General features: G+C 49.1%; 10 protein-coding genes across 10 annotated transcripts; 2 read left to right on the top strand and 8 right to left on the bottom strand.

The window, feature by feature from the left end:
• Positions 1-144: 144 nt before the first annotated feature.
• Positions 145-1,483, bottom strand: FOBCDRAFT_265588 (uncharacterized protein; the record flags this gene model as incomplete). The annotated part of the gene is made up of 2 exons (XM_031192862.3): positions 145-889; positions 952-1,483. 2 exons carry the CDS (start codon positions 1,481-1,483, stop codon positions 219-221), a joined length of 1,203 nt encoding a protein of 400 aa, XP_031031708.2. The 3' UTR covers positions 145-218.
• Positions 1,484-5,637: 4,154 nt separating this feature from the next.
• On the bottom strand, positions 5,638-6,284 carry FOBCDRAFT_233793 (uncharacterized protein). The gene is made up of 2 exons (XM_031192859.3): positions 6,099-6,284; positions 5,638-6,054 (listed from the first exon to the last, which is right to left on the bottom strand). The coding sequence occupies exons 1-2, from the start codon at positions 6,147-6,149 to the stop codon at positions 5,746-5,748; spliced, it is 360 nt and encodes a 119-aa protein (XP_031031705.2). The 5' UTR covers positions 6,150-6,284; the 3' UTR covers positions 5,638-5,745.
• Positions 6,285-7,141: 857 nt separating this feature from the next.
• FOBCDRAFT_286488 (multicopper oxidase-domain-containing protein) lies at positions 7,142-9,485 on the top strand. The gene is made up of 6 exons (XM_031192858.3): positions 7,142-7,500; positions 7,554-8,108; positions 8,159-8,303; positions 8,363-8,647; positions 8,700-8,980; positions 9,028-9,485. Exons 1-6 carry the CDS (start codon positions 7,171-7,173, stop codon positions 9,406-9,408), a joined length of 1,977 nt encoding a protein of 658 aa, XP_031031704.2. The 5' UTR covers positions 7,142-7,170; the 3' UTR covers positions 9,409-9,485.
• Positions 9,486-9,505: 20 nt separating this feature from the next.
• FOBCDRAFT_254197 (peptidase S8/S53 domain-containing protein) lies at positions 9,506-12,303 on the bottom strand (the record flags this gene model as incomplete). The annotated part of the gene is made up of 3 exons (XM_059611097.1): positions 9,506-11,730; positions 11,776-12,112; positions 12,194-12,303. 3 exons carry the CDS (start codon positions 12,301-12,303, stop codon positions 9,595-9,597), a joined length of 2,583 nt encoding a protein of 860 aa, XP_059466257.1. The 3' UTR covers positions 9,506-9,594.
• Positions 12,304-12,920: 617 nt separating this feature from the next.
• Positions 12,921-16,539, bottom strand: FOBCDRAFT_254196 (amidase signature domain-containing protein; the record flags this gene model as incomplete). Its single annotated transcript, XM_059611096.1, has 8 exons — positions 16,229-16,539; positions 15,449-16,169; positions 15,043-15,140; positions 14,914-14,932; positions 14,859-14,880; positions 13,464-14,809; positions 13,166-13,281; positions 12,921-13,135 (listed from the first exon to the last, which is right to left on the bottom strand). Exons 1-8 carry the CDS (start codon positions 16,506-16,508, stop codon positions 12,921-12,923), a joined length of 2,817 nt encoding a protein of 938 aa, XP_059468088.1. The 5' UTR covers positions 16,509-16,539.
• A 347-nt stretch (positions 16,540-16,886) lies between these two features.
• FOBCDRAFT_254195 (uncharacterized protein) lies at positions 16,887-19,508 on the bottom strand (the record flags this gene model as incomplete). The annotated part of the gene is made up of 6 exons (XM_059611095.1): positions 16,887-17,276; positions 17,331-17,619; positions 17,680-18,004; positions 18,174-18,450; positions 18,688-19,203; positions 19,404-19,508. The coding sequence occupies 6 exons, from the start codon at positions 19,506-19,508 to the stop codon at positions 16,887-16,889; spliced, it is 1,902 nt and encodes a 633-aa protein (XP_059468087.1).
• FOBCDRAFT_233786 (uncharacterized protein) lies at positions 19,493-20,835 on the bottom strand. Its single transcript, XM_031192853.3, has one exon. It carries the CDS (start codon positions 20,610-20,612, stop codon positions 19,905-19,907), a length of 708 nt encoding a protein of 235 aa, XP_031031699.2. The 5' UTR covers positions 20,613-20,835; the 3' UTR covers positions 19,493-19,904.
• Positions 20,836-21,078: 243 nt separating this feature from the next.
• On the bottom strand, positions 21,079-22,439 carry FOBCDRAFT_245367 (uncharacterized protein; the record flags this gene model as incomplete). The annotated part of the gene is made up of 3 exons (XM_031192852.3): positions 21,079-21,105; positions 21,461-22,333; positions 22,389-22,439. The coding sequence occupies 3 exons, from the start codon at positions 22,437-22,439 to the stop codon at positions 21,079-21,081; spliced, it is 951 nt and encodes a 316-aa protein (XP_031031698.3).
• Positions 22,440-22,734: 295 nt separating this feature from the next.
• Positions 22,735-24,223, top strand: FOBCDRAFT_233782 (Alpha/Beta hydrolase protein). The gene is made up of 4 exons (XM_031192851.3): positions 22,735-22,870; positions 22,930-23,032; positions 23,082-23,199; positions 23,249-24,223. Exons 1-4 carry the CDS (start codon positions 22,807-22,809, stop codon positions 23,936-23,938), a joined length of 975 nt encoding a protein of 324 aa, XP_031031697.2. The 5' UTR covers positions 22,735-22,806; the 3' UTR covers positions 23,939-24,223.
• Positions 24,224-24,480: 257 nt separating this feature from the next.
• Positions 24,481-26,310, bottom strand: FOBCDRAFT_254191 (general substrate transporter; the record flags this gene model as incomplete). The annotated part of the gene is made up of 3 exons (XM_031192850.3): positions 24,481-24,945; positions 25,002-26,016; positions 26,069-26,310. 3 exons carry the CDS (start codon positions 26,308-26,310, stop codon positions 24,580-24,582), a joined length of 1,623 nt encoding a protein of 540 aa, XP_031031696.2. The 3' UTR covers positions 24,481-24,579.
• Between the last annotated feature and the right edge of the window lie 198 nt (positions 26,311-26,508).

Genomic DNA, 26,508 nt, shown 5'->3' with positions numbered 1-26,508 from the left:
GTAGAATGACCATACGTTAATTGTTGGGGGTTGCCTTGTCAGGTTGTAAAAGGCAATGTTGCATGCTTGTGATTGAGACTTCCCTTTGAATAACTTCCGAATATGATACTCTCGAGCATTAAAAGGACTGACTTTCCACGCCATCTTTGATAAATAGTTCATAGTCTGTCTAAATTGTCTTGTCTTTTCGGGTCTTGGATTCTTTCTATCCAGCTTGTCTATGGCTCATCAACAACCTTGAACAACGCCTCTCTAATTCTCCCCAAAAGTGCAATGACCTGCTGCTTTACACTCTTTAGCATTATAAGCTGAGCGTGTCTCCCTTCAACTGCTGGGCTTCTCTCAATATCATTAACCAGCGCCTTGATCTTCCGTAGCTGCACCACCGTAAGGAGTTGCAACATACTCCCCCATTCTTCAGTCTGGTCCACTTCATACTCACCCACCAGCAGCTGCTGCTCTACACTGGTGCCCTCCCTCATGTACCAGAGAATCTTCTTGTTGAGCATGATAAGTTTATCGCAGATCATGGTAAGAAACAGCATGGCGTCTGGGTCGGTGTAGCAGCTCTTGCAGCGGATTACCTGGGTGCACTGGATGCATGATTGCTTTTGGAAAGAGAGCGCAACATCGGCTTTGCAGGGCCTCATGTCGTGCATGCGAGTTTCAAGCTCCTCGAGCAGTGACTTCATGACCTTGAGACAACGGTTGGCACAGGTACTGTTGCTGACATTGATGGGATGGCTGAGCATGCGTGTAGCTGTCGTGGCTGTTGAAGTGCGAGAATCCAAGAAACTGAAAGTGTCGAGCTGTGTGCTGCGCGGTGAAGGAATACCAGGTATACTATACGGTGACCAGTGAAAATCTGGCAAGGAATTGGACTCTGGCACTAATTTTGCAAAGAGAAAGCTTAGCAACTTGCCATTTATCGTGAGAGAGAAAGGAACTTACGGTCAAAAGTGGAGGGGTCCAAATCAAAGAATACGAATTCATCTCCCGAAGTGTTGCTGCTCATGGCCGCATCTTCTAGGAGCGTTGCATCCATCCGATTCGAGATATCGTTCGCCAAAGGATCAACAGAAGAATTGCTACCGTTTTCATCTCCGCTATTTCCCCCCTGCACAGAAACGCTAGGGGAGTTTCTGCTGTTGACGACGGTGTTCTGCATAGCATCCGATTCGGACTGCTGCTCAGGTGATGGCGACTGCGCGGCAGCATCATTCTGTCGGGCCGTCCGCTTGCGGTCCTTGCGCCGCACATTGCTTCCAAAAAGCTGAGTATAAGTACACTCTGTAGAACACGCCTTGCAGCGCTCACAGCCCGTCTTGCGCCCCGTGCAGCGAAGCTTCTTCTGGCGGCACTGGTCGCACGCCGTGTGCTGTAGGACGTTGTTGCCCAGGGCACTGAACGCGGCGCCGTCTGCTCGCTCGACGAAGGTGGGCCCTGCGTTTGCGGAATGGTTGAACTGGAGAGTACCAAACATGTTGAATATGTGGCCCTTTCTATGTAAGATGGGTCTCCCCGCGCGTATGAGTCACTAAGCTGCTCTGCTTAAAATGGCGAGGATTGACGACACGGATCAGGCTGCAGCTGCCACCATCAGCCAATTACTCGTCTGTATATATAAGCTGTATTGATCTCGGCAGGTTCCGAGGGAATTCATGCCAACAGATTCTTCACTTTAGCCGCAGATTGGAGATTCGCTGTGACTGGAGATTTGCTGGGGGTAATATTGTCCTTGAGGGTTGTCTAATCCTCTTTTAAGGTCAGTAGGATCTCAAATGCCGCTTCACGGCACATACAGGCGAGCTCGATGGGTTTTCTGGGTATCAAGCATTTTGGGGGCGTTGGGTCAGCCTGCATTCTCACCTCATCCCTAAGCCCCCCTCGGCGTTCAAACTGCCGGGTGCACAAGACTAGTTCTCCCCACGGGGTGCATGCCATTCATTACCTCATCATAATATCGATTTTTTTACTGCACTTTACAGCCACTGTGCTACCTATTTTGCTGAGAGATGCGCCTGCCTATAGGCTGTATCTTGGCGGCTTCCGAAAATCAATAATAAGCCGAACGTGCATAATCCTAAGCCGTGTTAAGGCCAGCCTACTGCATAGAGTTGAGTTAGCCCTTTGGACCCTCTCCTACGAAGCCTACTCATCAAAGGCAGATTTCTGGTGTTCACGTCATTCGTTGTTTACCAAACACTACGATGTTCTTAGAGATGAAGAATCAATCCACGTCGAGGTTTAAATCTGATCGAACCTCACCTAAGAATAACATACTCTAACAGATACCTTCAGCCCTAGTCCGAGTCACAATCTGCATGTAGTATGACAAAGTATACAGCGAGATATGTACACGCGATATTGTACAACCTTACCAATGAAGTGCCCTATGCTGGCCAATCCCTATCCCCCTTATCGCCCGGTCAAGCCGGGGATGGCCTCGCGCAAATCCATCCACCGCTGTAAGCCCTGCTAAGCACGAAGAACCTGGCGTGCATATAAGCATCTCCAGCGGCACTGTTTTTCAGCGGATAATCATTCCACTCCTTGGTATCGATACACAGTCTGGGGTCCTTCCAAAAGCGTAGCTATCAGAAATAAACTCTCTTGGCGGACAACGTCCGCGAACGGTTGCGCATGTGACTGCATAAGAGTCACAGTGTAATTACCTTGCAGCCGCATATGCAATGGCGGGGAATGTTCCAAGATAAGAGAAGTCGATGTTTTTGCACATTAATTCGGCTGGGAGTTGCGGTTCAAATGCCTCAAAGCGAAATCGGGGTCGCTGCTCGTCCTTATGGCCACAGGTTGTAATTTTTGTATCTCTAATGATGCTTCGAGGCGCCATTATCAAGATACGAAGCGGCTCAACGTTGCACCGGAATATTGTCACGGCCAATGCGCGCTTACTTATTCAAACCTTGTTCCATTACAAACTTGAAGATGACTTCATGACTTTTGAGCAGTGAGATGGCGTTTATCGTTATCTCCCTCAAAATCACGCATATGATGCCAAACTAGCATGTTCGTGTTCACAGACCACCTATTAATATCTACCGAGGCTCACGGCATCTGACTCAGATGAACCAATGGACTATTATCCCGCCTCTATGATGGAATCTTATGTGGGGAATTTTGATATCGTAAGTCTGATTAATGTATTTCCGGGAAACAGCCCCCAGAGAATAAGAAGCCACGAACTTGAGATATTTGTGATTTCAAAGACGACAGCAAGCTGCTTGCCTAGTGACACCCGTTCTGGGACGGCAGCCCCGTTGCGCAAATACTCGGCGATCTCGTAAGCTCATGTGTAACCCCGACGATGCAATGGTCGTGTAGTTAGAGTCAAAATGGAGTGCAACAAGATATTGACAGATTAGGTAGCTAGTCAGAGTCCCAAGCGGGGCACAGATGATAGCGCAAGCAATAGACCCCTATTCACACAGAGGATACGTTCAAGTAAGCCCTACAGAGGCCGCTTACGTATGCGCACAAGCAGAAGGATTCCGGCTCCATCGACAACGCAGCGGGCCGTTCCTCGTGGGAGAGAATTATTCCGGAAAATGCTCTTTTCCTCCGGCGAGCAAGTCGGGTCACTCCCCGATCGACCTCTGCCTTTGGGGAGTAAGCGCTAGATTTGTGGCTGCAATCCTGCGGGCATTTCCAAATCTGATGCTATGATATCGGTAGTCCTAATTAGGAAAGTTGATTCGAGAGAACGTAATCGAAGCCCCAGGTGAGGGGAGCGTATTATTTATAGAAGAGGTCGCTGTGCTTTCCATATCAGGTAATTGCCCGCCTCAGTACAATTCTAGAAATACAGTCAATGAATAACTTCTATAAAAGAGAAAGTGTATTATATAATCGTAACTTACAACCAATCATTTATCTCAAGCGACAACTCCCATTCAGCTTATCTTCTCAAATCCAAGCATCAACATTGCACCTACAGGAGTTGGTCTGGTAGGTCTCGCGCCCATCGACGTTCTAGAGCCGCCAGTAGGGACCAGGGTATCCTCCCCTGCCTGAGACCCATCCTTGAATGGCCACGGTACGATATCGTGGCTGTGTGTAACTCATCTGTCAACTCTGCCCGCTAATCAGTCGAGTTACACAAACTCCCCGACACTGTCAAGGCGTACGGCAACACCGAAAGCCTAGCCAATGACTCCAATGTCGATCTTGTAGTCGTCGACCTCCATATTGCTAGGCACTGCAGAACGGGATAAAGGTGGTGGTGGAGGGGCCATTGGGCGCCACGTTAACGTAGAGTGAAGAGCTAACGGTTCTAGCTGCTAGCAAAGGCGTCCAGACTGATGTTGGCCTTCAGGGCAGAGCTGATCCTCTTATCATCAAGTCAAGGAGATTATTGATAAGGGGGCCATTGGCAGCGTTACTCGCTCTGTTACGACAAGCTACACCCTCCAACTTCAGCCGCAGACGGATTCCAAAAGCGGCTATCTCCGTATCGGAGCTGAATGTTAAATTCAGATGTTCGGCCATGAATATAACAGTTATTATGACTGTCTGATAACACCATGACCATGACATTATTGACCACCAACAACGGGACATCCCAAAGCTCGATGGAGAAGTTGCCACCATTACTGGTATTTACAGACATAGATTTTATTTCATAATACCAGCAACTCACCTTTAATTCTACAGGCGGCGCTTCAGGAAGTAAATGAAAGCAGTCAGACTTATAGCTACCAAAGGTGCTCAAGTCCTTGTCTTCGACCTGAACCAGCCAGATGCCAATACGACACCCTCGCCACCAGAGGGAGAACCAGCGTTGACACGTTCCTTCGCTACGATGCAGCTTGATGGACAGATCTACGCAACGCTTTTGAACAGGCTGTAGCGGAAGGGGGTCGTATTGATCTCGCCACTTCCAAGGCTGGTGTATCTGAACAATACGACTACTTTTCAGATAAGTCTGATGAGTGGGGAAAGTTGCTTGAACCTGCCTTTGGCGTCACTGATGTCAACTTCCGGGCCGTTCTAGTCTTGTGAAACTGGCAGTTAGCCAGATGCGAAAGCAGAGACAGGCTGTCGATAGAACAACGGGACGCATCGTCATCACAAGTAGTGCAACTGCTCATGCACCGGAGCATGATCTACCAGTGTATGGCGCCTCCAAACTTGCAGTGAATTCACATCCTCCGTTGGCTAAAAATGAAAACTCACAAAGAACAGACCGTTGAACTGATGCGCAGTCTCCGTTCCACTTTGATCATGGACGATTTCACCATTAACGCTGTCACACCCGCAGATACCTCACAAAGGCCCCTCCCCAATATTTAGCAAAGTCGCTCATGGCTACTGGTCTTCCTGCCAGTTGGGCCGAGTTTATGGATTACGCCTTGGTCTACTCTGCAACGGCTAAGCAGAACAGACACATTGAGGACTAAGGTAAAGATACTCAGCTACCAGCGGCAAGGGCAGGTGGACCATTCAAACAATTCTCACCTTGAGTGGTCGGTACACTGAGTTGGAAGAGCAGTACGCTGAGATTAGGCGATCTTGGCTTAGGTGGGAGAATACGACAATTACGAGAATCCAAGAGGCAGTTACCGACTCTAGACAGTCTGATGTTTAGACTCTATTATCCATTACAAATAGACTGTCCTTGCCATAAAATACTGCAATCACTGACAATGCACCTCCCTGCCCGAGAGTAATAGCTGTACAAATATGACTACAATATAGATTCCATACAATGCACGACTTCGATCATCAACCGAGATTCTCGGTCTCCAGCCGGAACCATCCCTGCTCATTGATAAACTCCACTATCTCGTTCAAATCCGTCGGCGTGACAATTCGCTGTACCCATCCACTCTCACCATTGTATATGTAATCCTGCTCGTTGATCTCAATTACAAAAATGACCTCGTTGCTGCTGTACCGGGTCCTGAAGAGCGGCTTGACCTGTCCGGAAATGCCATAAGCGCTGACAAGATCAGCGACCTCTCCATCTTCGCCCCATTCAGTTTCACTGCCAAAGTCTTCGTAGTTGACTGTCCATCCAGTTGGAGGTTTGACCTGTCAAGCATTAGCGATGAAGGTACATGGTGCGGGGTACCGACATTGGTGTTGGTGACGACCTTGCCGTTGACGACTTTTGTTAGAGAGCTCATTTTATATGCAATTGAGGATACTCGAGGTTAGAAAAAAGATACTTTGGATAGATGGAAGTTGTGTAGTTGACTAGGTAGCTAGGTGGTGGAGATGTGCTGAATAAATACAGATCACTCGAGATAGCAAAGAGCTACTGATGCCAGCGATGAACTGGTTCACTCTTAGTGCAGAGAGTCTAGAACGGCCAGCAAGCTCATGGCTGATCTATTGCCCTGCCTAGTTCACTAACTCCAAACCCGTCTCCCTTGCGGCGTCGGCGTGGCTTGTGGCTGAAGCATTCTGTAAGGAGCGTGTCACAGGAAATCATGACAAAACAGCGGATCAAGCCAATGCCGTCATAATAGGGGATTCTCGGAATGTCGACGAAAAGACAGAAGCAGTGCAACAAGCAAAGAGAATGAGACATCACGCCATGTCCAAAGTCCCCTCAGGCTTATGCCTCCCTTGCTGACATACCTACCTCGTGGCTGGCTGAATACAGTACAGCGCCATCAAAACACCTCTCAATTCAACGCGCCCAGCGAACCATACGGCCCGGAACGGCACGGCACGACGCACGGTGCGCTCTCGATAACAAACCCAAAAGAGTTCATCAGCACCACCTTGACCTGAAAACAGCTTCAATCCCCTGTAACGCTAGGCCAGATTCTCTTGCCAAGGTATTTCAGCTCAGTACTAAAAGAAGTGGCGCATCCCCCGCACCCGCTGAGAAACCTCAGCAAAACGCCATTCTGCTAGGAATACGATAGTTTCGCAAAGTATTGATTGACGGCGCGTAATGATTGGAGTGATCAGCGCTGAGTTGGACAACGGCTGAGAAAAAGTGGCTTGTCACGTACAGGAAGGGGATATGTGAGGAGACAAGAGAATTTTCGTGGAGGGAGTGAAAAAGCGAGTCGCCCATGGTCCCGCGTTCCTCTGGACTCGTCGTTCTAGCTCTGCAATTGATGCTTTGTTGCTGAGTCAATTGACTGGAATACACCATATTGTTGTTAAAATACTTCATTCGATTGAATCAAGATGTGGATTACAGACGCCTGCAAGGCTGTCGTCTTGTCCTTCGTGGCGGTATTCCACTACCCGTCCGTCTCAGACGAGGGCCCTCATCAAGATGTCATGACCTTCACCCACGGGCACTCCACACCAAAGATTGACTACCCATATTTCGACTCACCAAGTGGTCCTGACCAGGACGGCAAGGTCTTCACATGCAACTACACCGACCTCAAAGGCTGGAAGCCATGCACAACTGCAGATGATCGCTCGTGTTGGTTGAAAGGTCCGTATGGGCAAAACTTCACTATTAACACAGACTATGAGAACTTCTGGCCAATTGGAATAACAAGAGAGGTACGTCGCGGCTCATCAGCATTAGCTTGCTTTGCTTTCTGACTGACAACCAGTACCACCTCAACGTTACTGACCAATCCATCAATGGCGATGGTGTTGATAATCCATTCGGCAAGGTTTTCAACGGCAAGTATCCCGGCCCTTGGATCCAAGCCTGCTGGGGCGACCTCATCAAAGTCACGGTGCACAACCATCTCAAGTACAATGGTACAACTATCCACTGGCACGGTCTCCGACAACTGGAGACCTTTGAGATGGATGGTGTCAACGGCGTGACTCAATGCCCCATTGCACCTGGTGACAGTTATACCTACACCTTCCGTGCTGTTCAGTACGGTACTTCATGGTACCATAGCCATTATTCTCTGCAGTATGCTGATGGCTTGGCTGGCCCTATCACTATTTACGGGCCTTCTTCTGCGCCGTTCGATGAGGGACGAAATCCAATTCTTATCACCGATTGGAGTCATCGCAGTGCGTTCCAGTCTTGGCAGAGGGAGCTTGTGCCGAATCCTACGAGACCTATGATGAATGGTGTTTTAATCAATGGCGTGGGGAACTTTGCTGGTAGTTTCCCTCGTGAGCGGTTCAACATGACTGTGACCAAGGTAGGCTACTTAAGCGCAGCAGCTGATAAGTCTGTACTGACAATCAATAGGGCAGGAAATATGTTCTTCGTGTGATCAACACCTCTGTGGATACAACATGGATCTTCAGTATCGACAATCACAACTTCACTGTTATGTCGACCGACTTTGTGCCGATCCATCCTTACTCAGTCTCTCACATTGTCCTCGGAATCGGTAAGCATATCTTCTCATTACAACCAATTGAAGACATTCTCACTGATGTCGGTGAACAGGCCAGAGATATCACATTGTCCTGGATGCAAACCCCACCAACACCACAAAAATGCCCGCAAACCCCGATGGAAACTACTGGATTCGGACCGTCGGAGCAACTCGCTGCAAGGGCTTCGAGCCAGGCAATGAGCCTGATGAGCGACAAGGTATTCTACGGTACAATGCATCAAGCAAACTTGTTCCAACAACGTTCCGAGAGGACTATTCCTTGGAATGTCGAGATGAAGCATATGATCGACTCAGCCCGGTTTACGAGTGGAATGTTGACCCTGTCAAGATCAACTGTAAGTCACCGACGACCTTAATATTGTATGATTCCTCTAACTTTTGACTCAGACACCAAGAGCCAGTTCGACATTGGTCTAGCGAAGTTTGCACACAGGCCTGAGCTGATGGACAACTTCACCTGGTGGGCCTTTGGCGAGAATCCTCTCTGGTTGAACTTCTCCAACCCTACTATTCTGAATCTCAAGAACACCACATGGAATCCCGACTATGCTGTGGATCTGGTGGTACCTGACTCGAAGAAAGATAAATGGGTCTACATCGCTATCACAGCCCCTCCGGCTCCCATTCAGACCAAACCCAACAGAGCTTTTGCTCCCGTTGCTCATCCTGTAAGCCAACCTCATCCCTCCAAATAACTATCTCTAATGCGTAACAGCTCCATCTTCACGGTCACGACTTTGCCCTTCTAGCGCAAGGTACCAACTTCTCAGACCTGGACACAGGAAAGGTCAATCTCAAGTTCAACAACCCTCCTCGTCGAGATGTTGCGCTTCTTCCCGCCGGAGGATATCTCGTCGTTGCCTTCAAGGCCGACAACCCTGGTTCTTGGCTGTTCCACTGCCATATTGCGTGGCATGCGTCTAGTGGTCTGGCGATTCAGATCCTGGAGCAACAGACGTTGCTGAATAGGATCTTGGATCAGTATCCTGAGAAGATGAAGGAGGTGAATAGAGTCTGTGATAACTGGAATAAGTGGTTCAAGAATGATACGAACCTTTGGAATGCCCATATCTTCCAGGATGACTCGGGTATCTAATGGGCACAATATGAGACAGACTGGAGGTTGAGAGTCACGAGATTGACTGGATAGTATGTAAAGACATAAAGAGATTCCATTATCAATGAATGATACTGTCAAATGACTGCTAGCTACATTCCGTCCACCACCGCTGTCCGTACTGACATAAAAGTCGTTTCATAACGTTCCAAGCGATCATGATACTCAAGGGTACCTCACACCAAAGACGGGCGACTCCGACTTGTCCCAATCACTCTCCTTCTTCTCATCACCGAAGATCCTCAGAGCCCTGTAAGCAATCTTGTACTTTCCAGCAGGTGCGTATCCTCCATCGGCCAACTTTCCATTCCAGACAATGGAGCCCTTGCCCATGGGGTTCCACAAAGTAGGGAAGCCAGCAGGTGCTCCCAGACTCTTAGCAGTGGAGTTACCAGAGACAGGAATCAGTTCAGCCTCAAGCTTGGCGGATCCGAGGGCGAGCTTCCATGCCAGAGCAGGAGCAGGCTTCTCGTCAGTAGCGTTCTGGCCCTTGACGGGTAGAACGAAGGTGGTGTTGGCGGGAACGGGGTTGAGCTCGTCCTTGTCGTTGGACTTGCTGATCCATGTATCATCAGAGCCGAGAACCTTGGAGTCGTGGAGAGAGCCGGTAAGACCTTGGTAGGGAAGAGACAGGGAGACACCAGTGCCGTTGACAGCGATGTATCCGGACCAAAGCGCAAGACGCTTGGCATCGAGACCCTCAGGAGGAGTTGGCATGACCTCGATGGTAACAGAGTCACCAGCGCCGACGCTGACCTTGGATTCGCTGAACTTGAGGCTGGCATGACCATCGGCAACATCGTTGGGGAACTCAGAAGCATAGATGCTGTCCTTAGCAAGAGTATAGACGCTCTTGGTAGGAATATGAGAGATGCTTAGATCGAGGTCGGTCTTACCAGTGTTGTGAAGGGTGAAGTTGAGAACCTCGGTAAAGTGGTCGGTGTCGTTGAAAGCCAAGCTAGAGCGGCTCAGCAGGAGGGTAGAGTAAGCGGCATCATAAGCTTGGATCAAACCACCACCTTGCTGAGGCACAGGAGCAAGATAGTCATAGAACTTAGCACCGTCGTTGAAAAGAGTAGGGTTGGAAGTAGACGACAAGAGGTTCTCAAGGACCTCAGGGTCAAGAGTACCGCGGACTTCGGCAATGAGGGCAATAACTCCGGCGACCAAGGGGCAGGCCATTGATGTTCCGGAAAGGACAGCATAACCGCCCTTCTTGAGAGGATATGTCGAGAGGATGTTTCCACCAGGAGAGCCAAACTGGGGCTTGACATCGAGTTCCCAGGTAGGACCCCAGGAAGAGTAAGTGCTCACAGCGCCACCGGTAACATTGTTCTTGCTCTCCTCAAGAATGACCTTTCCATCAGAGCCATCTGACATTTCGAGAGTGACGGTAGATCCAGCCTTGAGAAGCTCAACCCACTTGGTACCAGTCTTAGCGGGGACCATACCAGCAGCAACGATGCCCTCAACAGTGGAGACATCGATGGCTGAAGCACCGCTAGCAGCGTTGTTGTAGACGAGGAAGTACTTGGCACCATGCTTAGCAGCGTTCTGAGCCTTCTGAACAAAGGTACAGCTTCCACGACGGACCAAGACGATGTACTTGCTAAGATCGGGAGTATCGGCGGGGTAAGCATCACAACCGCCGTTAGGGGTAGTAGGATCCAGGTTAGGAGCCCAAAGAGGAAGAGTGACGTTGCCCCAAGCAGCAGGGCTACCAGCAGTAGAGCCAAAGTCAATCTTCTTGCTGCTGTTGTCAACAGTGTAGTGAGAAATGTTGAGAAGAGAGACGTAGTCGCTGTTGTCGTAAGAAGCGATAGCCATGACTTTGTTACCGTTGGCAGCAGTGCTAGCGTAGAACATGCCGACATCACCAGAGTTACCGGCAGAGACAGTGCAAGGGACACCCTTCTCGACGATACGAGAGACGGCGACAGCCCAGGGCTCCTCGGACCAACCGCTAGGACCGCCGATAGAAGCAGTGATGATGTCAGCGCCGTCTTGGTAAGCTTGGTTAAAAGCAGCGATGAGAACATCGTTACCGGCTTCTCCAGAGCATCCGAAGACTCGGTAGGCGCCGAGGGTGACTCCGGGAGCAGCGCCAGTGAAACCGTACTCGTTTTCTTGGGCGGCAACAATACCAGCGACGTGAGATCCATGGCCTTGGCAATCCATGGGATCGTCATCGGGATAAACGGCGTTGAAGCCATCGTACTTATCTCCAACGAGATCAGTGCCGAAGGACACGAGGCAGTTGGGACCGAAGCAACCACCAAGAGCAGGGTGCTTATAATCGATCTAATAATGTCAGCCAGGGTCTAAACTCAAGAGTACAAGACTTACGCCAGTGTCGACAACAGCGACCTTGATACCATGGCCAGTAATACCCTTCTCTCGAAGCTTATCAACCTGAACTTGAACGTGAGGTGAGAATGTATCAGCAGTATCATTCAGATCACGCTTCTTGAGAGGAGCCTTCATGCCAGGCGTGGCAGTCCACTCAATGCGAGGCTTAGGAATACTGTAGACCTTGACAGGCCACATGTTCTTGACCGCAGGAAGAGCCGCCATCTTGGCAGCCATATCTTCAGCGGTAGAAACATCGTCAAATTGGATAGAAACGCCCTTGAACAGGTCGTAATCAAACTTGACGCGGGTGGTGTACTTGTCATCAGCAGTTCTGTAAAACTTGGCAGTATCCTACTCTAATTAGCGGAATGACTAATGCATGGGTGAGATGCGTACGTGATTCTCCTCGAACTCGAAGATGTAGGCACCTGGGACGTGAGTAACAGCGGTACCCTGCTCAGTGTCCTGAACGGCAGCGGACAGCCCTGCGAAAAGCAGAGCCGTCAATCCTAGACGGACCATAATGAATGAGTGTAGTGTGATAAAAGAGTGACTTGTAAAGAATGACAAACAACGCAATAAAGAGTGTAGAGCAGTCAAAGAGTGACAGGATACCAGAACGAGTGGTTGAAGAGAAGACCTTGGCAGATCAACAGCGTTATCACAACATTATATAGGGCTGCACGGAGTTTCCCATCCTGTAAGGAATTTCTGTATATGTCCAGAACAAGCAACCCCGTCTATATGCAGGAACATGTGATAACCCAGACGATACAAAGTTAAACCTGCATGACTTGCCATAAACTGCTTCAAACCACCACCAGAAGTTCCAGAGCAATTACCATAAGTTCCCTCGCTCTTATCAACAGACCTACCAGATTAAAGTTAGCGCAGGGAAGATCGGACTAGCTGATCGAATGAGCTTCTAGATGCTAGCCTTGGCGCTCAGGGGAACTGCAGGGATTAGCGTTGCAATCGCGCGGGTTCAGTATCGAATGGGGGACGTTAGGCCGTGGGACTTTTATCCCAAGTGCCGCGACTCCGCTGCGTGATCCGTAATTTTAATGCTGTATGTCGATTGATAGAGCAGGTAGAGGAGGAGACCTTTTTGTCCGTGGGTTTGGGGTTTCCTATCGCGGTTAGGAGAGATGGCGACATTGCAGACGCGGGATTTCTCCGCTGATAGCGGAATCATCGTCAATCGTGGTAGACAGAGTTATGAAGCCGCTGCAGTAGTAAAGGCGATCAAAGTCAATTGTGAGGATAGGCTTCGGCTTATTGAAGATCACTTTATTCTCGGGCTTTTGCGGCGTATCAAATGAACATCTCCGAGTAGGATCCTTACTCGTGTAAACTGTAATGCTGGAATAAACTTTCGTCTTACCCTGTAAGAACTTTATCTGACGGAAATATGAACCAAACATGTAACCTAGCGACTCGCAAATCCCTTTGGTCGAAAGTTTCAAGGTTTCATCGGTTCGTTGTTGGATGTTTTTGTTGCTATATTGGAGGTGTTGGGTAATAAGAACACTGTGCAGGAATGGTGAGGCATTGCGCTGATTTCTTATTTACCAATTATACCGATCCTTTGTATCCGTATCTTCCGTGAAGACAAACTTTATCAAGCTCGGATAAGCTTTTCTAACAATGATGCCATACCTAACACCTTTTCCTCCTCATACCTCCTTCCAATGATCTGTACTCCAATGTCAAGCCCTTTCATTGCTTCAGGATCATAGAGGCCCCGTATCCACTCATCAATCGCATTGCGCGGCGCATAATCATGTAGATAACTATGGCGCGCTTCATCAGCTGCAGCGACATATATATCAGACGATGTTGGATCCTCAGAGCTTCCAAATTTTGCAAATGGGAACGACACAGCTGTGTAATCGAGAAAGTTCCATATCTTGGCGTAGCCAGTCCATCTGCTCGACCTATGCGGAACAGCTGTATGAGGCGACACAGGACTGATTATAACGTCGACACATTCCCCATCCTCTAGACCAGCAGTCGTAGTCCATTTCTTATTATAAGCCTCCTGTGCTGCTGTCTTTCGGCGGTTGAGTTGCCAGTATTCATACACTGATATCGGTTTGGACGAGTTGACGAGCGCCTCGACATGGGCAATCATCGGCTCGCCTGCAACAGCGACTTCAGTCTTGATATCCTCTCCACCGTCTGCACGGTAAAACTGGTCCTGAATCTCGATGCAGCTTGAGTGGTCTGCTGTACTCCATGGAATGACTTTATGCCCTGCCTTTTCGAAGATTGCCACTGCACGGCGGACGGCTTCTTGGATTTCTGGATGAGGTCGCACGACCCTATCGTCAAGAATAACGCCGATGGTGAGTTTTCGCTTCTGCACGCCCTCAAAATCGGCCTGTCGCCATGGAATTGGGACAACATTTGGGTCAAGCTTCCACGGTTCTGCGAGTAGACATTCCTTGGTCAAAGTGATGAGGTTCGGGAGCGATGGACTTATGGGACCAATTGACGAAGGAACATGAGACTGTCCCTCATGAGAATTTGCTGCACCGGAGTATGAAAATCGCCCGGAAGAAGGCTTCAGTCCATACAATCCGCATAGATGACTTGGAACGCGGATTGAGCCTCCAATGTCTGTTGCCCAGCCCCCAAGTGATCCAGACATTCGCATCAGAGTAGCTTCGCCACCCGATGAACCACCTGGCGAAAGCTCAGGTCTACCAGGATATGTAGTCAATCCCCAAAGGGGGCTTTCAGTCTCGCCATACATGATACTCTGAGGTATAACTGTTTTGGTTATAATGACTGCACCAAGCTTCTCCAAAATAGTCACCATCACAGCGTTGTCGCTGGCAGGCTTGAATGAACGACCGACATAGCCCAGGGTAGTATCGACGCCAGCGATGTTGAACTGGTCTTTTACCGAAACCGGAATGCCATGGAGAGGACCGATGAGCTTTTGGTGTTTTTGGAAATACTCATCAAGATATTTCGCACGCTCAAGTGCTGATTCAAATAGAGGTTCACTGAGGCAGTTTGTCTACAGTATATCAGCACCGCCGTATACTGAAATGTTGCTTTGGGCTTACCTCTTTGTGTGAATCAATGGCCCTACGAAGAAATCAGCAATGACAAATAGCTTACAGTGAAGTGATTGGTTTACCTGCGAATCGTGGCAACGACAAGTTTCTCTGCTGTTATCTTTCCCGTCCTTAATTGTTCGAGAAGGGTAGAAATATCGGCATGTTCTGGAACGCTGCTCTCATGGCTCACGGCTGGGAATTGAGCCTCGCAGCTTTGGATGGCACCATCGCGATCCTCCCTTTTCTGCTTCACAGTAGTCTCCCAATACATAGTGCTCAATCGCTTCCCTGTGATTGTAGACCAAATTTGGATATTTTATAAGAATTGAGTATCTAAAATGTCTCGTTTAAAGGGAGAGTCACCAGGCAGCTAGGCTAGTGGTTCTAGAACCGGCAGTTGATAGCTTCTCGTGATAGAGATAAGAGGGTCGCTCCGAACTCGGCACTGTATCCCCGAAAACGCCCCCGCACGGCACGTTTCAAACCCGAGATGCATTGCCATTTCGCATTTCGCATTTCGCATCTGAGATGAAGACGGAAACCAACAGTACCTATTGTCAATGACAAAAGAAGGTATCTACATAGTCATAACAGACCTGAAGCGAACCTTCCCACTCTTCATCTTCTCAAAAGCCTCTCGGTGCTGAGTCGTAAAGTCAAACTTCTCAATGATACACTTGATACCATGCGTATGCGCAAACGTGATAGCATCCTCCGAATCTTGCTGATGTCCCGTGTTCCATCCATGCACGCTGAGGCCCTTCATGATCATGTGAACAGTATTGAATTCAACCGGTCCAAGAGGTGAGAGAACGACCAGCTTACCCAGAGCTGCAAGACCTGCTGTGAGAGGACTGACTGCCTCTGCATTCGGCGCCGTTGACAAGATCATGTTAGCGCCTCCAAGCTTCTGCAATGCCTCGCAGGGATCATCTTTACTGGAGTCGATGTAATGATGAGCACCCAACTCCATCGCAAAGTCCTTCTTCTCGCTCCCGGCGCTCATGGCAACAACTGTATATCCCATCTTGGAAGCATACTGAAGCGCCAGGTGACCTAGTCCTCCCAGGCCTTGGACGGCAACAAGACCACCTTGGAGGACGCCAATGCTACGGATGGCGTTGAAGACGGTGACTCCAGCGCAGAGAAGAGGGGCGACTTCAGCTGGGTCTGCGTCGGAAGGGATTCGAACGGCTGCTTCAGCATGGAGCAAGACGTATTCAGCGTAGCCACCATCCGTGGTCACGCCGTTGATCACACCATTGTTGCACAGTTGAAACAGTCCCGATTGACAAGAGCGGCATGTTCCATCGTGGCCTTGTCACAACATCATCAGTCAGCCACCATGGTAATTTTAAAAGCGCACTGAGACTTACCGCCATGCCAGGCACCACCAACACGCTCGCCAACCCTGAAGTTTCTTACTCCATCACCAACAGCAACAACATCTCCAACAGCTTCATGGCCCGGTACACGAGGAAATAAATCTCCAAAGCGACCTTGTTGCATCCACGAATCAGAGTGGCAGACGCCGCATGCAAGGACTTTAACCAAGATGAAGCCTGGGCGAGGTTGTTGAAGCTCTACTTCTTTGAGGGCCAGCTTTGAGCCACTCTCATCGAAAGATGCAGCTTGGTAGGTCTTTGGGAGGGACATGTTTTCAGAGATTCAAAGTGTGAGATGGTATGTTGAGAGGGTCAGATGATTGTTGGAGTGTTATGATGAGACGCCGATAGCTGTGATCTCGCACTCTTATATATACCATTTCATCACCATCGCTTGATTTATCAGCTCGGAAATATTTCTTAATGAAACTGAGCCTCTGGGCCAAAAACGCCGTTACTGGGGGTGCTGCCGTGTCGGTGCAAGTGAAGTTGTGTTGCAGTCGGTTTCGAGAACCGAGACCGAGAGCCGAGCACCGAAGAACGCCAACGCGCTTACCAATTGCTAAGAAAAAATACAACACAGGTTACGTACTTAACACTGCGACATTCTTAAGCCCTATTAGATTAATTGGATTGAGATAGATTGTAACTACTGCATGCCAGAGGTCTCCTCAATGCCACGCTCCTCCATCAGCCAGTCAAAGTTATCCAGCGCACTAAAAGACGAGAAATAATCCCAATTACCACCAAACTCTAATCCACCAAACTCTACCATCGGTTGAGTGACAGTCTGATTATTCAGAATATGGTCAAGGACCTTCTTTATCACGCCCCTAACATTATGCGCCACTGAACAATGCGTTTGCGACGGGCATGATGTCTTGAGATATCCCAATAGAAGGCTGAGCTGCTGAATGATTGATGATCGAGAATATGTCTCGCCGGCGATGATGCTATCCTGTGGTAATATGGTAACTGGGACGGGCTCTATGAGTTCCATGCATAAGACAGCTCCAGCGAGAGTAGCATATCCCATGATCTGACTATTGTCAGACTAGCTCAAATTGAATGAGGGTGAATGGGTTTAACTTACTATCCACCGGCATTTACCTTGCAAAGCAGCCCATATATGCTTCTGGGCCCAAAAGTTCAACGTCAAAACCACCATCTCGAAACTGGTTCGCAGAAGCTCATTTCTTGGATGACCGTGCTTGACGAACAGTCGCTGGAGGAGGAACATGTTCAGCAAATGGTCAAGTCTTATCAGCAGCTTTGGGTATCCTATTTCAAGGTTTATTTCTCTTATTTCTTCCTGGACAGTATCCCAGATAAAGTGATGAGGTAACTGCCTGTAGAGTTCAAGTTGTTTCTCTTTGAGGGTCCTATTTCAGAGGAGGCTTAGTCATAGAGTTACTTACAAGATTCATCCGGCTTTCACTTACATGATGTCTGTTATGCTGGAATGTGTGTCCTGGGCGAGTACAACTTCGAGGATCTCGTCTCTAACCAGCGCAATCATCATGCGAACGCGCAAAAGCGAGCTCGAGTAGATACGGCCATCTGTGTTCCATCCATTTCGGTCTAGGCGTTGAGATTGCCTCTGGAAGGTCTCTTTATCGGAGAGCAAGGCTGATTCTTCCAAGTCGAGTGGAGACTTGATAGAACAGAACTTGCGTGTCAGAAGAGGCGGTCTCCCAACAAAGGTTGCTAGAAACTTGTCGACTATGAAGATTTGGCATCCTATACGCCTGCGGATCTCGGTCGGTACTGATGACACGTTTTGTGACGACTTGGACCGATTGTCATGGAGTCCGGAAAACGTCAACATCGCTACTGTCTCGGCGTGAAACTTCCAGTACGGCAGGCCTGGGCTGGTCAGACTCGATTATATCCAGGCGGTTAACCTGCCAATGGAAGCACTTTAGGGGGTACTTACTTGTCTCGCCATGCATCCACGCATGGAGAACAGACCGCTTGTACATCAGAAACAGCATAAGAGTACCAGAACTCCCGCCCATGTTCGCAAGGGTTATACAGGAAGCACAGTACTCGGTGCAGTGACGTATAATCCTCTTTGACTCTTCATTTGAAGTAGTTGATAACTCGCCGAGAGCTGTGTAGAGAAACATGACGCCAACAGTTTCCCACCTTAAGTTGGGGCCAGAGAGGCTTTCTATCCATGCAGCCGGGTCATCCTGATCCTCCCTCAGTGTCTTTCGTGTGTTGATACATATTCTACTTCCCATCTCGCGCAACTTTACTGTATTCGCTTTCTCGCCAAGATAAGATCTGAAGGTGTCCCAGGTACTAGTTAGGAGTCTATCACCAACGCTAGCCAACCAGTCATCGTCAAGGCTAACCTCAGGTCTGGATCTATGCAGTAGAGACTTTTCAGGTAGTGCTTGGAGGACTTTGGTGGCCAGTTGGCTTGCTCCTTGATCCATACTTACCATGCTTTGCAACTCAGCTACTGACGGCAGAGCCGAGACTGATGGTGAAGGGGGAGCATTAGCTTCTGCAGTCAAGGGGCCTTGCGCAGCTAAACTCGCTTCAGTCTCCTGATACGCCGCAGGAAAGCTTGTAGGTCCAAAAAAGCCCTGCGGCGGTCTCGCAGCAGGTGAGCTCCATAGCCCATCGTCAGGTCCAAAATTCCGTGTCTGGGCTGAGGGGACCGCGGCTTCGGAGTTCAAAGCCGATGCTTCAGACACTGGTTGCTGAGAAAGTCTCGATCGAGAGGGGGTCGCTGCTTGTTCAGGCGATGCATAGTAACACGCAGATGCACCATTCGGCCGTTTCCTACACCGACGACATATTGGATAACCGTGGTCGCACGCCACTTTTCGGCGCCGACAAGGCTCGCATGCTTGCTTTTTTCCATTACGCCGAGTAACAAGTGGACTTAACATGACGGCGGTCTGGATTGGGCTCCTGCGCTGATTGGAGTGGCTGTTGAGCGCCGAGATATGCTGTGAGTGTTGTTTGCCGGCGGAGATTGAACCTGTCAGCAAATTGTGCTGACAGCCAAGACCGAGCGCCGAGCGCCGATGCATGGGGAACAATCAGCCAGGGAATCTTACCTAGTGCTTATTCAACTTTCGTTCGGTGCCCTCAGCCAGAGCCGTGGCCATTAGAAACAGATTAGCAAACTGTCGTGCTATATACTTACATCCCTGTGTAGTTCGAGGTCGACACGAAATCCGCGAAAACTGCGACGGTATTGCTTGCGACTGTCTTTTGGGACTGGCGATTTCACACCCAGCATGTGAAGCATGTAGATACACGACAGAGGGACCAGGGTGTTAACTCTGCCATATAAAACACCAATTCAAATTGAAAGTCAAATAATACATTAGCTATCCACCAAGCCTCATAAGGGTATTCCGTTCAATCTCTTTCCCCCATCTCAAGATATAGCCATTCCTGATGTTTTCTATCCCTAACCCCAGTTCGTCTGAAACAGCTCTTAGCAGTCCTTTACATCTTGTTTTCCAGTAAACCAGTGTATAACTTGCACATTATGCCCAAAACCAGATTTTTCATCTAAGACTCGAAGCTTTAAAGCTGCATTTCCAGAATGCAGTCAAATGTAGTAGCGGTAGGGTATTCTTTGATGGTGACGTGATCGGTGTCCAGATCTTATCACTTATAAGAGCGAGAAATGATGAAATCACATGTAACCGCCCGTGATATGCGTCAGCCAGCCTTTGACGCGTTTTGAGACTGGTGACGCGTCGTCCTCGCCGTCATCCTCAGCAGGTCGCTTTTTGGACTCATGCGTCGGCATTTCTTGAGTCAGCGCCTCCTCGGCTGGTGTCTCTTCTACTGGTATCTCTCGGCTTGGCTTCTGGTGTTCTTTTGCCAAGGTACTCATGTCGCTGGCCGATGCGCTCTCGCCTTGGTCGGGCGCATGGTCGAAATCGTAAATGGGCTCATCTGACAGTTCCGAGGATACGTCAGAGCTAAGTTCGATTATCGGCACGTGATCCTGCCTATCGCGCAGCTGGTATCTGCTGCCCTCATTCGCGAGAGCTTTTTGCGGTTCACGAGCTGGTGATTGTTGTCGCGGTGCAGAAAACCGAGGTAATTCTGGTTCCTCTGGTTCTTCCTGTTGTAAGTAAGGTAATGATTGCTGCTGTGACTTTGGTTTCGGTTTTGGAAGTAAGCCCGCAAGGGTATGTCGTCTGATTTCTTTGGTAGTCTCTCGCAGATGAGCAGCCAATTCACTGTGCGGATCAAGATGCCAGAGAGTGCGCTCAATAGTAGCGCGCAGCATATGAAGATTCCCTTCTTCGTGAGCCGCGCGCTCAGCGGCGGTGAGCTTGGCCATGGCAGCTTGGGCTTCTCTTCTGGTGGAGGGTCGGTAGAGTGAGCTCATGAAGTGAGGGGACGGGTGGGGACACGTGTTTATAGCGATTCAGGCGATGCCATGGGTATTTTGATTTATCTCATGCAATCTCAACTTCTGTCCTGAGTGAAGATATGAGGTATTGTCTTCTTGTCATGTCTTTTGAGGTTGAGACTGGCGTGAATAGGGTTGGACACGATCGGTAATATTAAGAGGTTGGTTTTATTTTTCAAGTGTCTCCACTCGGGGTCTTTTATTTATTATGCATGATGAACTGTCAATGCTACTGGAGCCTGAAAAACCGCGTGGTAGCATCGGGTGGGTCTTACTGATAGCGATAAGCCAATGAGCTTCATGATGACGACAACGGATGACTCATCCCTGACTGCGCTATGACGCCTACAGTTTAGGCTGGCCACTCAAAGCACCACTACTTAAGTGTTTCAGGTCCCCACTAACCTGTTTTTAGATCATCCAGGTCAGCCTTAGGGTAGCTTCATCTCTTTACCCAACATTTGCCAGCCTTTAAAAGAGTTAGATAAGTATTTTATATATGTAACTAACAGTTTTACACATCTCTGCTAACTCTCAACTGCACTCAAGTCAGTTTGTTACGGAAAAAACGGCCAATAATGACATCAAAAGCGGATCGGAAGTTTGTCTTAAGCTTGTCATATCGGGTTGAAAATAAGCAAGCGCAATCTTGATCGAATTTCATTTTCTACCAAGTAAGTCCTCACTCGCTATTCCTGACTGGGTGTTTTCAGATGTACAAGGTAGAGACTCATATGATTTATCTATGGCGTGTAAAGACATGCCAGGTTAAATGTGTATTCAATGGGATAGAACTTTGACTAATCTAAGGTTATCACCCCTACATCAGTCCCCGTTGCTTGCTTTATCGCATAAGACACTAAATCCAACGTATCCTTGGGAACAAACAGCTCATCCGTGGTACCGATAACCTTATCGAAATGAGCCAAATAATCTTCCGGACCCGTCGCGCGAGAATGCCCAGGTACCGTAGCCAACGTCGTTCTCGCGGCTCTTCCACCACCAACACTGAACAGCTCTCCAGATATCGGACACTCCGCGCTGCACAGCGCCACGACGAAATCTGCCACGAGATGCGCATGGAAATATTCTCTCGTAATTCTCTTGATAACAGGCGACAAGTCCGACATGCGGGATGCTGCTGAGGGAAGAACGCCGTTGATCTTGATCCCATGCTTGGGACTCATGCGCCCAAGATCGCGGGTCAAACCAAAGGTGGCGCCTTTGCTTGACACATAACCACCATCACCACCTGCTCCCATACCGATGAGGCTGTCAGACGAAGTATTAACTATCCTCCCATACCCTTGCTTCTCCATAGTAGGATACACTGCACCAATGAGCATAACAGTACCCAGTACCGCAATCTCCCACGTCCGGCGGAAGGATTGGACGTTCACATTGTCGTGCGAGCTAGCTTCACCAGCAGTGCCTGCATTGTTGACAAGGATGTGGATAGTTCCGTACGCCGCTAGCGTATCTTGCACAAGCTCTTGGACTTCGCTCTGGACAGAGATATCATGGCCATCTGCGATGGCTTCTCCTCCCTTTGCTTTTATCTCGTCAACGACAGTTTGCGCACGAGATATAGTGCCGCGTTGGCCGCTTAGAGAACCGCCGTAGTCATTGACGACAACCTTTGCACCATATGATGCGAGCAGAAGAGCATACTCTCTGCCGAGGCCGCCTCCTGCGCCCTGTAAAGAGCATTGTCAGTGTCATCATAGATACAATCGTACGCGCCAAACCTACAGTCACGATGGCAACGCGGCCTTGAAGAGATGTCAATTTCGTTTGGGACATGATGAAGACTGAGCCGTCGTTGATACAGAGATCGGAAATTAATTGAATGGTAGGTGACAACCATGCTCGCCGGACTTGTTCTATAATCAAGATTTCCCCGCACTTTGGCGCTGATTATTCAGTGATGGATAGCGCGCTGTTGAGTCAATATGCCACTAAATCTCGGGTTTAGGGGACCTCGGTGGCTTGAGTCAGCAAGCGAGTCAGTGGACTGAATCGCCCAGTGGACCCATTTGGCCAAGGATGGTTTGAGAGGCATTGATAGATACGCCACTTATTGATGCACGATAATCTGGGGAACAGATGAACTAACCATAATCACTTCTCGGTGCGTGAAGAGTGTTGTGAGTGAAGCATTTGCGACAACATGACCGACTTCAACACAATGTTCGAAGATACCAGATTGACAGCTTATTTGATCCTATTAAAATGTAAGTCGAACTTGGAGCATACCAGAAGAAGGCATAGGCCACTGACAGGTCTTGTTCAGATTATGTGATTCCTAGGACCAGACTACGAGCCCTTATATCGCGGATTCTTGGAAAGCAAGAACCAACACTTCAGCATATGCTCGCCAATGCCACGATCCGATGGTGAGAATTGGTAACCTTGTGTATGTTCCAGTGCTGAAATTGTGTCTAGGTTGTCATCTACGTTATCGATACACCAATTCAGAGCTCTCAGCTCTGGCCAGTGTGATGCCAATACTCTGCTGCAGAACTGCCCGACTCTCCTCGAAGAGAAAGCTACGGCCGAAACGGTACCATATCTGCAAAGACTTGATCGCGTCCATATTCTGACGAGAACAGATCGTGGGGGACGACTATCGGGGGCATTACCTGGTCAAATATCCCAACCCGACACACATCATATTCTATGTGTACGGAGGCGGTTTTGTCAGTGGTTCGCCAGGATCCGTGATGCCGTATCTGCTGCAATTGAGCGTTGAACTTCAGGCCCGGGGGTTCAAAGCTGACATGTTTGTCGCGGAGTACGACCTCGCCCCAGAGTATCCCTACCCAGGTGCTCTTAGGCAAGTTGTCTCAGCATATCGATACATCGCCAGTCGGAATAGACCCATCATCCTGGCTGGTGACTCAGCTGGGGGCAATCTCTGTCTTGGACTACTTCGACACTTGGTCAAGCCCCACCCGAGTATTCCACCACTGACTGAGACTCAGGGGGAAACTGGAAGTGTCGTGGCAACTTGCCTAAACAGTCCGTGGGTCAATCTGCAAAACAATGGGGAATCATATCGGCAGAATGCGAACCAGGATTGTCTCGACAAGGGCGCTCTCGACCGTTGGCGGAAGGCATATCTAGATGGGAAGCCCTTGGATGAGTACGCGAATCCTATCGATTGCTTAGATGGGTGGAAGGAGGTTCTGCCACAAAACACGCTCTTGGTAGCCGGCGACCTCGAGCTCTTTGTCGCCGACATACAAAAGCTGGCTCAGAATGTCCTCAAATTAAGTCTTCCCACCCTGCGTCTTCGGTGACTTTGAAACTGACCATTATAGCAGAGCGGCTATAATGGCCTTGAAATGCACGTCGAGCCTAAGAAAGGGCATGTCTGGAGTCTGGTTGACTTCGGCGGTACACAGCCTGGGCTACCAGCGGCTCGGGGTGGACAAGAGGAAAATCACGCGTATTCCGGCATTCACTTACAGGCTGACTGGATAGTTGACCGATGTGGAGTCTGAGATGAGGAAGACAGTCTACTTTTTGTTTGTTTATTGGAATCATGTGTATTTTGAACAACGTTGTGCAACAATCGATACGAATTAAGCATTGATGTATTTGGCATGACACTTCTCTTTAAAGATCCTGCCCCTCGAAAGCTGATGGCATCGTAATCTGCTTTTTTATGAGTTTTCTGAAGTCATGGCCTATATAAGCGACCCATCTTAGTCCAAATTTGTTGTTTACCTTGGTATAAAGCCCTGAAGTCGTTTCAAGCTGTTGAGATTATAGAGGTAACTTAGAATTTCAATAGACAAATATGCAACGAGCTGTATTCGGAATAACATGTAAAGCTAATATTAATTCTGAACAGCTTACTAACTAAAGTAATTACCCACACAGGGAGCATCCAAAGCCGCCAGAAACTACAAGCTATCTAACGAGCATGAGATCTATCCTAAGCAGTCTTATCATCAGACCCTGCCGCCTCGCCCAGATGAGTCTTGTGGAAATGACGTGGCTTGACCTTGGCAGCGTAGAGATCATCAAGCTCCGCAGTAGTTCGGTTCTTGGTCTCAGGAAGCCAGACCCAGCAGCCAGCAAATCCGATGAGAGTGGTAGCACCAAAGATGAAGCCAACCTTGCCACCAAGGTTACCGGCATCTGGGTTGAACATGTACGGGAACACGAAACCAATCAGCCATTGAACGATACAGAGGACGATGTTGGAAAGGCCTTGGGTTCGTGAGCGAAGACGCCAGGTTGGGATCTCTGCCACGACGGTCCATGCAACTGTACCCAAGGTGATCTGATAAACAAAGCCCTGTCGAAATCACGTTAGAACAGATATGCTGTTGAGAGGGGGGATTGTTGACTTACCCAGACGAACATGAAGGCAATGGTGACGAGGTTCGTAGACCGACTACCAGGCAAAGAAGCTCCACCAACGATGAACAACGTGATTGCACAGATAAACTGTCCCCACACAATAAGAGGCCGGCGACCAACGACAGTCAACAGGGGCCAAGAAAGGATGTTGGCGACAAACATGCTGCAGTTGTTCAACATGCTCAACAAGAAGGACATCTGTGCACCAAAGCCAGCCAGTTGATAGTAGTACGACTGATATCCGAGAACAAAGATGATACCGCTGAGGTACTGGCAGCCATAGATAAACATGCTGATAAGCGTGCGTTGTCTATCAGGCTTTTGAAAGCACGATGCGTAGGAGACAGATGACGTCTCAGAGCGGTAGTCCTGCTCATGCCGAATAGTCTGCTCAATAACAGCAAGGATGGCCTTTTTATCAATGTCCTTTGAATCGCCGTGCAGACGATCGAGGGACTTGACGGCAGCGTCTCGGCGCCCAGCCCGAACCAACCAGACAGGTGATTCGGGGCAGAGCCAGATGGTAGGAAGAACGATAGCAGGGATGATCCATTGACACGCAAAGGGGACGATATAAGAGTCGGCGTCGTTTCGGGGGCCAAGCTTATACATGATTCCAGTGAAGAGCAAAGTACCACAGAACTGGATAAAGTTGGTCATAGCTGTAAGCCAACCTCGCAGCTTAAGCGGAGCAACCTCTGAAGCGTACAGGGGGCCAATGATGAGCCATGCGCCGATGGAGAGACCATTGATGGCTTTTCCAACTGTCAAAATGGGAAGAGAACCATCGCGAGTCGAGTGGTATTGAAGGCCTACTCCAACAATAGAAATGGCGCAGAAGAGCATGTTGGTGTATCGTCGGCCGATCCTATCAGCTAACCATCCAGTAATGGCAGCTCCGAGAACAGCGGCAAGCTGAGACACGCCGCCGTAAAGGCTCTGCCACGTAGCAGGGATGATATAAATCGTCGTATCGCCTTGCGCAAGTGTAGTGCCATAGTCCTCTCTGCAAGACTGTCAGGTTGAGTACTCACGACAACAGATACAAGGTGACTTACCGAAACTTGGGGATCGCGAGCAGATTACCTGCAATGATACCATCTATACCGTAGCCGAAAACAACAAGCTGGACGTATAAGATCCAGAGAGTACTTCGCCAGAAAATCCGAACGCTCTGGGCGAAGCTGAGGGTCTTTTCGTAGGCGATTTGATTGGCGGCAGCTTCAGCATGGTCCTCTGCCTGCTGGATCTCGAGGTGTTCAGCAGTAGTCATTGCCGTAGCCTCCTTCTTCGAATCCATGACAAAGATCTGTATAAGAGTACGAGTAAAAGAGATCTTGATTCCTGCAAAAAGAAACAAGGTTCTGTTGGGAGCAAGAGAAACTCAAGAATCTCGTTATTGACAAGGGGTTTTGTAGTTGAGCACGAAACGCCACAATAATGAAACTGTGCGTTCTAGACAGCGCAGCAGTGCAGTGCTAGTGGTCAATAGGTCTGG

The sequence above is a fragment of the Fusarium oxysporum genome, chromosome XI, assembly GCF_013085055.1.
Source record: "Fusarium oxysporum Fo47 chromosome XI, complete sequence".
Classification (NCBI taxonomy): Eukaryota; Fungi; Ascomycota; class Sordariomycetes; order Hypocreales; family Nectriaceae; genus Fusarium; species Fusarium oxysporum.
This window is presented reverse-complemented; position numbering and strand designations above follow the sequence as displayed.